General features: G+C 40.7%; 1 protein-coding gene across 2 annotated transcripts in view; it reads left to right on the forward strand.

The window, feature by feature from the left end:
* The first annotated feature begins 11220 nt into the window (after window positions 1-11220).
* The window catches only part of LOC110317184 (histone-lysine N-methyltransferase SETMAR), a 13169-nt gene continuing 10954 nt past the window's right edge, over window positions 11221-13435 (forward strand). The window contains exon 1 of one of the 2 annotated variants that reach the window (XM_021191605.1): window positions 11221-11415. In XM_021191605.1, coding sequence (XP_021047264.1) covers window positions 11257-11415 — 159 coding nt within the window. In that variant the 5' untranslated portion in view covers window positions 11221-11256. The remainder of the gene's footprint in view (window positions 11416-13435) is intronic. The other variant, XM_029535307.1, reaches the window with a different exon arrangement.

The raw sequence follows: 13435 nt of genomic DNA on the forward strand, positions 1-13435 counted from the left end.
AAGCTTACTCAATCGCCTAAGATTTTCTATTTAAGTTAAAACTTCAACATAAATATCTGAAATTATATACATATGAGGTTTGTTTTTAAAAATCACAGAAACTCCAATGTATTTACCTATAATTTCCGATGACAATTCTTACAAGCAATAGTTTACGATGGATTAAAAAAAAAAAAAAAAAAAAAGAAAAAAAAAATTCCTGTCCTCTTCATGGCAAATGGGTAGTTTATTTGTAGGTAATACAGGAATGGACAGAGCTGTCCTGCCTCCTTGTGGCTGAATGGGGAACTGCTGCTTCAGCGCCAAAAGCTATTTCAAGGATGTGAAATTGTTGGGTTCCTACCCTCTCAGGGTGGTCGGACTCTAATTCCAAACCTCCAAATACAGGTCAAATATAGCCAGCCAGCCTAATTGCGAATGAAAACCACAAGTGAAATGCTCTGCTCTAAATCCTTGCCACTTCCTATTTTATGACTCAGTTGATCTCTTCTACGAGGCTATAGATTTTGAAGAAGAGTGAATAACCACCTTCAGAGGTGTGCTAAAACAAGCACGGAAATATCTGCTCTTACCAGGAGTTTAAATTTTCAAGTCCATTCTCAAACCGTAGCTTGATACAGTGGAAATCAGACTGCTGCCACAGATAGCTGTGGCCATGCGGACTTGCAATCCCAGTAAGACTAGAGAACAACTTAGACTACCCAAAAAGAGATCGTCCCCTCTCTCTCTTACCCTCCCCGTTCCCTTCTCTCTCCCATATGTACAGTATATACACATATTTTTAAATTTAACTTCTCCATATTTATTTTCTCTACAATTATTACATACTAGAGAGTGGAGGTGATATTGTGCACTGCACAAGACTGTCATAATAATTAAATAACCAAAATAAAGGGCTTTGTGTAGTGGCTAGTATATAGTTTGTGCCCTGTAGACATTACAAGAATATTCTCACATAATCCTATCATAATACCTTGTAGATATTTATACCATGAATAAATACTCAACTACTAATATATATATAATCAAAATTTTCAATGTGATATGTGAGATTTGTGAACACTGGCCAAAGGTTACAGGTTGAAGTAGGCCAAACCTTTAAAGCCGATATAGCTAATCTATAGCTCATGCATGCATGCAGGCAAGCATACACACACTCATACACCTTGAAATTCCTGATTGTTCTCTCCCTCCTCTCTCTCTCTCTCTCTCTCTCTCTCTCTCTCTCTCTCTCTCTCTCTCTCTCTCTCTGTCTCTCGGTCCTTGCATTATATCCTAAGTGTTTTCCTTTTCTCCTTTTAACCACTTCATTTCATGCAAAATAAATAATGTATGGTTCATTCAGTCCATAGAATGTCTGCAGTGAATAACAGATCACTGGGCTTCATGCCTAGTGAATAAGCATTTTATAGTTCTCCAAGGGGAGAAAATGAAGTCACATTTTACCATTCCACTCACGGATCCCATGCTCTGGGAGCAGAAGGAAATGGGTTCTTTGTATTGACCTTTGGGGAGAGACAAAATTAAGTTTCCAAGCACAGAGTTGAAAACTAAATTGCCATGAAGCCCAGACACTTTGCACAAAGCGAAGCAAGAAACGTCCCTGTCTATTACAGTTGCACAGGCCACATTTGCAAAGGCAGAGTCCATAACTGTCTCTGACCTAAGGAGGCTTTCTCTCTTCACCCTTTACCAAAGGTCGTGTGCATTCTCTCCCGCCTGGGCTTCCCTCTGTGCGTTCCCCTCACCTCTCTCCCTAGCACCACATTGCTTTAGCTTCAGAGTGGCATCTGAGAGCCACCTATGTGGAAAGATCTGCCAGCAGCTTCATTCAGTTGCTTGGAAAACAACAACTGAACATGAAAAACCACTAGTTGTGAAAACAGGCTTGGAATATGATCTACTCCAGATGGTTTGGAACAAAATTCAAATTGTTCACATGTAAATGTATTCATCTAGCATAAATTGCCCTTCCTTATCCATGATTAATTAGGACGGAGATGTTTTTCATGCAGAAAATAAAAACAAGTATTGGCTCTTCTCGAAGATGACCATTTTCCCAGGAATTTATAAACAATGGCCATGGGCATCTTTGGCTTTAAAACACACAAGTGGGGCCAGGATTGTTTAGCTCAGTGGTGATGCACTTGCCTAACATGCACCAGGTTCAGTCCCCAGCACTGCACAGTAACAATACAAATTTAAATTTTTAAAAGCATAGGCTGAAACAGACAACTGCCTTCAAGACTCTGGTCAGACACGAGGCAATTTTGCTTAGTGGGATTTCCTATGACATTGATTGGCAGCCCCTATCCAAGAACATACAGATAGTGCTGTGTGTCACAGGAAGAGGCAGCATCCAAGTAGAAATAAGATGAGTGAGAAATCCCACGAACACGGATGCACCTGTATTCTATATGATGATGTAATATACAGAATGTGATTTGCCTCAGGCTCCATTCCAAAGAACAATGTCAAACATGATATTTCTTTTTTCTCTTCCAGCTGTCGCCACCAAGTTGGCTTAGTCTGCACTTACTTGGCTTTTTTCTGTTTAATGTTTGAATGCCAACACTGGAGCAGATGGCTGGATTGAATACCAGAGAAGTGGTAAAACTGGCTGTCTCACCTCAATAGGTACTGCCAGATTATACGAAGGCAAAAGCCCAAGCCACAAAGGCCTAAAAACTTGGGGTTCCAGAAAGCCCAATCTGAACTTCTTGTCTAACTCAACCACTAAAAAGCAAAAAACTTTTGTTTGCGGGGAGCATGTCCCTAATTTACTAAGAGATTTTCTTTTTAAGTTCACATATTTCATCTCCAGTTGGAATAGCTTCCTGTGTCAACAACCATGGAATTTCTAGGCTCTGTATAAGAGCGAATTGTACTTTTAAGTTGAGTTTGTGGGTGAACTCCAAATCACGAAATAGAGCCTTTCAGAGCTGAAACCTCACTAAAGAAAATGTGTTTGAAAAATAGTTGACTAAAAAGTAAAAAATACCTGTAAACTGAAATGTGTGGCTCAGTGGGCAAACAAGACTTTCCAGTTGAGGAGATTAAGGCTAAAATTAAACTAGAAGGACAAGAGGAGGAGGTTTAGAGCCATGAGAGGTGACAGATCATCCACGGGACACAGATGTTGAGTACAGCATACAGCTGAGTGAACAAGTCAAGACTGCAGTGACACCGAACGTCTGTTTCTGCTGTTGCAAAGAAAGTTCAATTTCCCACAAAAAATAACCACCTCCTCCATTCTAGACCCAGGGTGGGAAGAGCCACATAGTCTGACTGAGTGACTCCAACACAGGGCAGTGTTCTTCCTTCTCTTCTTTAAAAACAACAACAAAGACTGAGCAGATGAGGAAAAATAGGGCAAGAGGCCATTTTGATGGCCATTCCTAAATTGGTGGCTTTTCTCATCGTTTTTTACAACTCCCAAGAGAGGCATAGCCATATATGCAATAGATTTATACTATTCAGACTTCCAATGTAGCTCACAGCAAATTACAGTACAATCAGTTAAATGCCACACTACAAACTCCTCTGTAGCTTAGTGGATGATTGGTCGCTGTGAGGTTCCAGGCCTGGGATATTCAGCATTGAGATCAAATCTACCTTTGTGGCAGACTAATTAACGGCATTATATCTTCAAAGCACAAGGGTACAGCCCTCTGGAAGGGCATTTCTTAAGTTACATAATACTATGCAAATCACCGTACTTTCAAGTAAAATTAAAAACAACAACTGTATATACTTTTTAATTCCCTAACTTGGGATGTTTTTCCAAAGCAAGCAGAAGAAGGCCAACATCTAAACAAGGACGGAAAGACGGGAGCTTCTGACCAGCCAGTGTAGCCCAAACGGTTAGTTCCAAGGTCACGAAATAGAGTTGAGAGCGATAGAGGAACACATCTGAGGTGAACCCCTGGCCTCTGCTTACTCCTGGCCAGTCTGTGCACCCTCACACACGTGCATACATACACCACATAGACAATAAATTAATAAGTAAACAAAAAATAAATAACTCATGGCCAAAAAATATATATATGGAGGAGGAGGAGTTGGGGATGTAGCTCAACTAGAATAACACTTAACTAACATTGCAAAGAAAGCCCTGGGCACGCAAAGAAGCTTAAGTACCTTACACATAATTTTAATTTAAGATAAAATAATATAATTTCCTATAGCTTTTTAAAAATGTCCTCGGTGTTATTATTTTTCCCTCCTTCCTCCTTCTCCCGCAGTACTGCCTTATCTCAGCCCTCCTCAGTTAAAGCCACCTCCCCATTTTCTTGTGCCCCCCTTCATACTGCCTGTGTCCTGCTATGCTCCTTTCTAGTTCTTTCTTACCCCTTCCCCAATCACAGTCCCTTTTTGCTTTCCTTATCTCTGTGGTTGCTCCAGATTATATACTCACAGCTGAAGATTCCAAGCTAAGACCCACAAATTAGGGAAAACATTTGGTCCTCGTCTTTCTGGGCCTGAGTTCTCTCCCTCAGTTTAGTATTTTCCAAGTCCATCCACTTACTAACAAAGTTCATGATTTCATTCTTCTTTTTATCTGAATAGTATTCCGTAGTGTACGTGGACCGCATTTCCATTACCCATCCATCAGTCAATGGAGGACGTTTAGGCAGCATCCATCCACTGGCTTTTGTGACAGAGCAACAACACACAATGACTGAGCAGGCATCTGTGGAGCAGGATGTGGAGAGCACTGGGCATACTCTGAGGAACAGGATACCGGGTCACATGGTAGATGAATTTTTAGCTTTCTGATCATTTTCCACATTTGTTTCCAGAGTAGCTACGCCAGCTTACCATCCCATCAACAGAGGATGAGAGTTCTTTCTTTCGTCACCTTCTCTCATTATCAGTTGTTTCCTTCATCACAGCCATTCTGACAGAGGTAATTTTAGCATGACAGAGGTAAATTCAGCATGATTTTAGTAAGGATGTTGGGTGCTTTCTGAGACATTTCTTAGCCATTTTTATTTCTTCTTTTGAGAACTTTCTGTTCAGATCCATAGTCGATTTTAAATTGGGTCACTTATTTTCTTGACTCTTGTTGTCTTGAGTTCTTTATATATTCTAGATATTAATCCTCTATCAGATGTATAAAGGACAAAGATTCTGACCCACTAGGTGGGCTTCTTCTTCACTCATTTGACTGATTCCAGAGCTCTGATGCTTTATGAGGTCCAGCTTGTGAATTGTTGGCTTTGATTTCTAGGCAAATGGAGTCTATTTAGAAAGACCTTTCCTATGCCCACATTTTATGATCCACAGCACTGTTGCCATATGGCAAGAAATCCACAAGGGTAGGATAGAAGCACTGACAGGAAAGTTGCACACAAGAAACATCTCAACCATAAAGCTGCCTGAACAAAAAATCAGTTGACATGCCAAGGTGACTAGGATAAAGTTCATATGGTTCCACCCCTGGAACACCCCTACTACAAGCAGTTAATCAGCTAATGGTTGCTCAGTCTTCCCTCGAGGTGAGCCCGCCCCCCAATTAGTTATCTATTATCAAGTAGTCAGCCCTCAAAACATACAAGCAACACTCAATGCCTGAGCAGACTGCACTTATATATGCATTAATTTATATACATAGGTGTGTGTGTGTAATAATAATGATTAAAGAAAGAAGCCATAAAAAGAAGAGGGAGTCGGGGAGAGCTGGGAGGAGTTACCAGAGAGGAGAGGAAGGGGAGGAAGCAATGTACATAGAGTATACACACAAGATTTTTTTTTACAAAAGGCATAAGATTCCTGATTTGTAGAAAAATTACATTACTCATAACTACAATACCCAAAGGACCTGTTGCCCAGGTCCCAGTTGACAGAGAACCAGATGATGCTTGCCTGGTATATGGTTATGTAATAAGAAATGTAGGGCACATTGAGCAAACCTAACCCTCACAGGGAGATAGCATATTCAGTGTGGTGATCAACAAACAGGCCTATGATTTGCTCTACAGGAAGGCAACAGGCTTATCTTCCAAGACGCCATCCTAGATAGTTTGAAACAGAAACTTGGTGCCTCTGCCTGCAGAATATGCAAAATGAGTGTCTCACCACATTTTTAAAAAACGGAAAGCTTTTAGGTAATTAATATAATAAAAATAACTACTACATAACTTGTGCCAAACATTAAACATTTATTTTAACATTTAATTGGCATAAAACAACTTATCATGTGAAAAACAGAGGGACAAACCCTGAGTTTTAGTACTCAGCATCACATGAAACCGGTATATGATGCTTATAAACCCAGCACTCAGCAGGTAGAGGCAAGAGGGGCAGAAGTTCAAGACAAACCGTGGCTGTATAGTGACTTCCCAGGATCATGGGACCATGTCTAAAATCAGGATGCTTACCATAAATATGTGTATTTATGTATGTATTATGTATGTATTAGGGGGCACTACAGTCTGACAGATAGGGAGGCCTTTGGATTAAGAATATGTGGAGAAGCCATCTCCATAGTCCTTCTCAATTGGTAAATAAATCAGTAAGTAGAGACGCACCCACTTACAGCAGTGATACTGACTTCAACACAGTACCACACTGAGACATTGAAACTGAACACTTCCTAAACAAACAGAAGTCAAAACTTGAAACTAAGCACTTCCTAAAAGAACAGAAGTCTTGAGAGACACTTCAGTCAAGTTAGTCTTAACAATCAGAACTGTCCAGGAAGTGATTCCATTTGTGAGTGTGGAATGTATGAGTGTGTATGACTTCAAACCAAATGTGCTCAGGAATGTGTGTGCCTTTGTTCGTGGTGAGTTTTTCTAGCATGACTATGAGTGTTTTCCTAATAAGATCCCCATGCCTCTTGTTCTTGGGAATTGCCATTTACAAATGGCAGAACAGAAGCTGAGAAGTTAGCAGAGTGGAAAACACGCTGAGGCTCTTTCTGGACAAGAATCCTTAACTGTAAGGGTTCCCCTCACAGCATCTGTTGAAATCGTCTTATAAACACTCATAAATATGGGCTTGAATGTTTAATGGATTTTTATATAGCTAGGACTAAATTAACACAAAGAGACCAAACTTTAATAAACACCCATCTTTGCTTTGAAATCTATGCGGAGAAGTAGCTGGCTCTGCACTTTACACTAGACCAGAAGATCCCATTAAATAGTGACAGGACCTTAAGAAAAACAAGTTCTATTTGTATATCATAATGTCTGAGATAGTTTTAAAATGCTGACTATCTAGAACATTAAGTGAAAAATAAAAATATGTAAACGTAAGTTCAAGACACTCTTTTCAAGGTCAAGCTGTAAAAAGATCAAGTCCATCCTCAGAGCCTTAAGGCTTGAATTCACTTAATACTAAATGCATTCGTCTTTACCATGAGTGAAATCAATTGCTTTCTGATGATACTACAGGTTAAATACATTAATAATTTCCTTTTACCTCTCCACCTTTATATCATAGTATATCATTATTACACACTATCTAGCATTCAATCCCAAATATTATAGCTAATTTGCTCACTACAATTAATCTTTATGCTTTTTGTTGTCTTATCAACAAAAGAAGTAATGTATTTCATCAAACCAAACTGAAAGAATAAAATGGGAAAATAGATAAGATGGTTTACTCTACTGAAAACATTTAATATCTTTCTATCCACAAGGGCACAAAAACATCATCATGATTTTGTACAATACAATTCTCAAGCCATTTTAATTGCTTGCTGTATTTTTCTATGTGAACCAAATGCCATACATTATAACATAAAATTTTAATTGCTAAAAGACATGGTTTTCTGTCTAATTGATATTACTCTTTTTTAATATTCTTTTTTTGTTGCTATTTTTTTAATAACTGGGTTTTACATTGTAGCCCAGGTTAGCCTCAAACTTGGGACTATCCTCCTGTCTTAAAAGACATCTCAATCGATTAACAAGAATCCTTGTCCTTACATTTAAGTCATCCTCTAAGAAGATGAAAAAGATCACAGATAACTCTGTGGCCTACTGAAGGTATAGCTTCAAGCCCTGTTCCCATAGGAAAGGGCACATGTGGAATCTCTGTTAGTTGCTATGGTACCTGTCCTATAAATTGCTTTGAGCCCAATGTCAAGTGTGGCCAGCGATTGCATTTTGAGGCTGAACACTTAGATGACTCTAAAAAAAAAAACTAAAACCCATGGTGGGTGTTCCAATGGTCATGCTATGGCTCCAATGTAAAACCTAATTATAAAATTCTAGGGTCTCATTTCTTCCCTGGTCTATTAAAGTAATCTTTTAAAACTATGCTATTCTCTATATCCCCAATTGTTCTTACTGTCACTGCTACAGTTTGAATACAGGTTTCTAATTATTTTTATTGCTGCTTAAAACTAGAACTAAGTAAGAGGTAATAAAAATGAAAAATACTATGAAGATAAACCAAGACTTGAGCACAAATAGCTCCTTACTATGCAGGCCTGGGGATGGGTGGGAGGTAAAGACACTCTTCCGTTTGCTGCTTGAATGATCTGTTAGATTACCAATAAAACAAATTTTGCAGAGGAGTAAATTAGTTCCAGTCATTTTGAGCTTGAGGAGCCTATAAGTCAGAAAGTAAAAGCATCCTATATTCATAACTGAAGTAGAGAAGAAGCAAAGGGCTGGAGATCTGAAACCATATTGGCAGGAGAAGGTCATGCACCTGCCCTTGCTATGCCAAAGGCTGAAGGGGAAAGTTCCATTAAACCTACACATCGAATACCAGCCTTGGCAAAATACCAAGATCCTATATCAAAACAATGATAACTTCTGGATCCTGGTTGTCTAGTTAATGTTTCTATTGCTGGGAAAAAAAAAACATGACTAAAAGGCAAGTTATGGAAGAAAGGGTTTATTTGGCTTCGACTTCCACGTTGCTGTTCATCATGGAAGTCAGGACGGGAACTGAAACAGGGCAGGAACCTGGAGGCAGAGCTGATATAGAAGCCATGGAGTGGTGCCAGTTACGGTCTTGCTTCCCATGGCTGGTTCAGCCTGCTTTCTTCTAGAACCTGGAACTACCAGCCCAGAGATGGCACCACCTACAACTGGCTGGCTCCTCCTTCAATGACCACTAATTAAGAAACTGTCTTACAGTCAGATCTTATAGAGGCAGTTCCTCAATTGCAGTTTTCTCCTTTCAGATAACTCTAGTTTGTGTGTCAAGTTGACCCAAGACTAGCCAGCAAGCACACCAGGGATGTTGAAAAAGGAAGAGGGAAAAAAAAAAAAAAACAGAGAATCCTGAATTATTCACATATTTTAGAGAGTCGGGCTAGGAGTATGAAAAAAGTACACTATTAAATACACATTACAGTGGCCAACGAGAATGGTCAGTGGATAAAGCATTTGCTGCCCAGGGTGAGGGCCAGTGTTCAAAGTAAAAGACCAGCAGGTGTGGCAGCTGCCTGCAATCTCAGCATGCCAGGAGCAGAGAAGGGTATTCCCATCTCCACTCACAAGCTGGGTAGCTAGATTCATCTGAAATCCAGAGCTCTGGGATCAGCAAAGAGCCCTCCTTCAACCAATAAAGGAAACACCCAATGTCAACTTTGGTCTTCCAATGTCAACTTTGGTCTTCCACATACAGCCTTCACACATTGCCCATGTGGACACACACGCACATATGCACACAGGTATGGCCACAAACATGTTTACACATACACACACACTGCTTTGTACTACATTTCTACAGTAAACCACAATAGAACAGACTATAAGTCAAGATAGAGTCACTTGTCACCAAGCTGAAACTAACCTGTTTATGTAACCTTTTGCAGAAATAAAGAACTAAAAAGATAACAGACAAATATCCCAGGATAATAAAATTCCTCTGCCTTAATCTTAGCACAAAAACATTACTCTGGTGCTAAGCAATCATTTATTTTCCTGCCCATGCCTTACAGGGATAGAGTAACTCTGAAAGGACCATTCTTCTTTTGTTTATTGCTTCTGCTTTTCCATCTCTTCTCTTCCTATACAACCAATGTTATGCTCAGAAAATCAGAATGCTTATTCTACTTAACAGGATGAAATGTTGCCTTTTTCTAGAATTGAAAATAAAGCCAATTAAGATATTAAGTAGTCCTAATATTCAAGAGGATGGAGAGTTCAAGACCACACTGGGTTACATACTAATAACCTGTCTCAAAACAAATCTAGCTAAATACACAGTCACACACACACACACACACACACACACCTAAGTATATATTTATTTACACACATACATTTGTAATTTTTTCTCTAAAACACAAAGATGAAAGACCTAAGATCCAGCATTCTGAAAAGCTGCCCCGTTTGTATGAAACTGTAACAATTCCAGAAACTAGAGTAATTTGGTGACTTTCATAGATAACTCAGGAATAGCCTACCTGCAAGCACATCTTATGAGCTACTCATCAACTACTCCCTTCTTCTGCTGAAACCTCTAAGAAGAAATGCCTGCTCTGCCATGAAGGCCCTTTGTCTGCCTGTCTGTCTGTTTGCTTGTGTCATCAGTGTGTCTTCTAATAAATCTCTTATAAGGACAATCTATTTCAGTGTCCCCCTTTAGCCTCCAAACTTTCGGTCAACAAGAGTGGATGCCCTATGGGACCCTGTTATCACAGAAAGCAGTGGGGATAGAAATATGAGGAGGAGGGGGAAGGGGAGGGGATAGAGGAAGAAGAAGAAAAAGAAGCAAGACAAGCAAAATGGGGAGATTTGGCAATGTTAACATTTTCCACCAGATACAGAACATCTGGCGTGATCAGTGAGTGACTACTCAAGACAGGTTTTTGTTGTTTTGTATGATGGGACAAGGTGAGCTTACAAGGAGAGGACCTTATCAAAACAAATTCTGCTGCCAGTCACCCAGCTTCTCCACAGGTTCTAGATCTTTATAGACTCTGGACTGTATTTTCTCCCTCAGCTTATGCGATACATTTCCAAACACCTACTAAACCCTCAAAAGGCTGAACAACCAGACTTCACAAGGTTCCCCAGAAAAACGAAAACATTTCAAGTTCTCCAAATGTAGTACCTTTTGTGGATCTGTAATTATCAGCTATGTATCTAGCTTAAAACAGTGGGATCCAGAGGAAAAACACTCCAACAACGCTGAGGGAGATCTCTCCCTCACCTGCAGCCTGAGGGGAGGGAAAACTACAACTCCCATGAGGAAGTAGGGCCGCAGAATCCACAACTCCCAGCATCCTCCCGGAGGCCCAAGATGGCCCGGCGAGTAGGCGAAGTGAGACCATAAATGTCTGCGGAAGCTGTGAAGAAGCTCTCTTTCGAGATAGCAGCATCTGAGAAGGAATCTGCAGCCGCGAAAGAACAACAAGATGTAGCGTGCGGCCTGGAGAACTTGCCTGTGAGCTTGTGGCCTTTGGGGGCGGGGCCCAGGCCTAAACCTTTCCAGGTAGAGGCGGGACTAAGTGGCTGAAAGGGCTGGGGGGTGGTGCCCTTTTCTTTGGGGGCGGGGCCAGAGGGCCGATCCCAGACCTTAGGGGCGGCGCTAGAGGGTTGTCCCTATTTCCCCGAGGGCGGGGCTAGAAAGAGGCTCGCAGATCTTAGGGGCGGTGCTAAAGGGCCTGTCTATTTCCCTTCTCTCCCCAAGCGGGGCCAGCGCTGTTCTAGACTGGGTTGGGGGGGGGGGGGGGGATGTCCTGTAACCCACAAGGCTCCTCTTAATTCCCACCAAGCGGAACCTGCACCCTTCCATGTTGGAGCGGAGATAGAGGCCTGCCGACAGCCTCCATGGAAGGAACCAGAGAGCTGCTTATATCTTGAGTAGTTGAGGCCAACGCCCATGTGGGGCCGGGTCTAAAGGGCTGTTCTCCGTGAGGGGCGGGGAGGGATAGGGGTGGGAGGAAGGAAGGGGATTGTTGCACACTTCGCTGCAGAACAGAACTCCAGGCTACTCACTGCCCCAGGGGGCGCTAGAGTTCTTTTATAGAAGCCAAGAAAGACAGACACATAGCTCCCCCACGTGGTAGTAATTGTCAAATTGGCTGTAACAACAGGCTTCTTTCCCCCAACCCCGATATTTTTATTTTTTATTAGCACATGTGGTATCTAGTTTAACTATGGCGTTTTAAAAATGTTCATTAGCAAATGTTAATTATACATAATAATGAGTTATGTGATGACATTTTTCCACATATGCACAGAATATGTTCTGATAATATGCACCACCACCCTCTCTGGTCCTTCACCCTCTCCCAGGAATCCTTCATCTTCTGGCTCTTGCCCCTTTTATCTTTCATCGCGCTCTGGTGTGCGTGTGTGTGTGTGTGTGTGTGTGTGTGTGTGTGTGTGTGTGTACAGGAGACAGAGCCAATGAGTTTCATCAAGGTTGTTTACTGGAACAGCAGTCTTCTTGACTTTTTATTATTATTTAGTCTTTGAGAATCCCATACAATATGTTTGTCATCCATTTTCCCTCCCCCAAATCCACACAGATCCTTGCCCACCTCGCAATCTATCCAATTTCATATTCCTGTTTATTATCTCGAGGGGAAAATAAGCTGTTGGCCTGAAAGGAAAGTTTTATAATTAATATATATATATATATATATATATATATATATATCCTCACAAAAGACAGCTATATCAGGGTCCTTTCAGCAAAATCTTGCTGGCATGTGCAATAGTGTCTGTGTTTGGTGGCTAATTATGGGATGGATCCTGGGGTGAGGTAGTCTCTGGATGGTCCATCCTTTCATCTTAGCTCCAAACTTTGTGTGCTTTGAGCTTTACTAAAGTTTCTTTAATGAATGTGGCTGCCCTTGCATTTGGAGCATAGATATTTAGAATTGAGAGTTCATCTTGGTGAATTTTACCGTTGATTAGTATGAAGTGCCCCTCCTTGTCTTTTTTGATAACTTTGGGTTGGAAGTCAATTTTATTCTATATTAGAATGGCTACTCCAGCTTGTTTCTTCAGACCATTTGCTTGGAAAATTGTTTTCCAGCCTTTCACTCTGAGATAGTGTCTGTCTTTTTCCCTGAGGTGGGTTTCCTGTAAGCAGCAAAATGTTGGGTCCTTTTGTGTAGCCAGTCTATTAGTCTATGTCTTTTTATTGGGGAATTGAATCCATTGATGTTAAGAAAAGTTAAAGTAATTGTTGCTTCCTGTTATTTTTGTTGTTAAAGTTGGGATTTTGTTCTTCTTTTAGGTTTGTTAAAGGATTACTTTCTTGCTTTTTCTAGGGTGTAGTTTCCATCTTTGTGTTGGCGTTTTCCCTTTATTATCCTTTAAAAGCCTGGATTCGTGGCAAAATATTGTGTGAATTTGGTTTTGTCATGGAATACTTTGGTTTCTCCATCTATGGTAATTGAGAGTTTAGCTGGGTATAGTAGCCTGGGCTGGCATTTGTGTTCTCTTAGGGTCTGTATAACATCTGTCTAGGATCTTATTGCTTTCATAGTCTCTGGTGA

This window comes from Mus pahari, chromosome 2 (assembly GCF_900095145.1).
Source record: "Mus pahari chromosome 2, PAHARI_EIJ_v1.1, whole genome shotgun sequence".
Classification (NCBI taxonomy): Eukaryota; Metazoa; Chordata; class Mammalia; order Rodentia; family Muridae; genus Mus; species Mus pahari.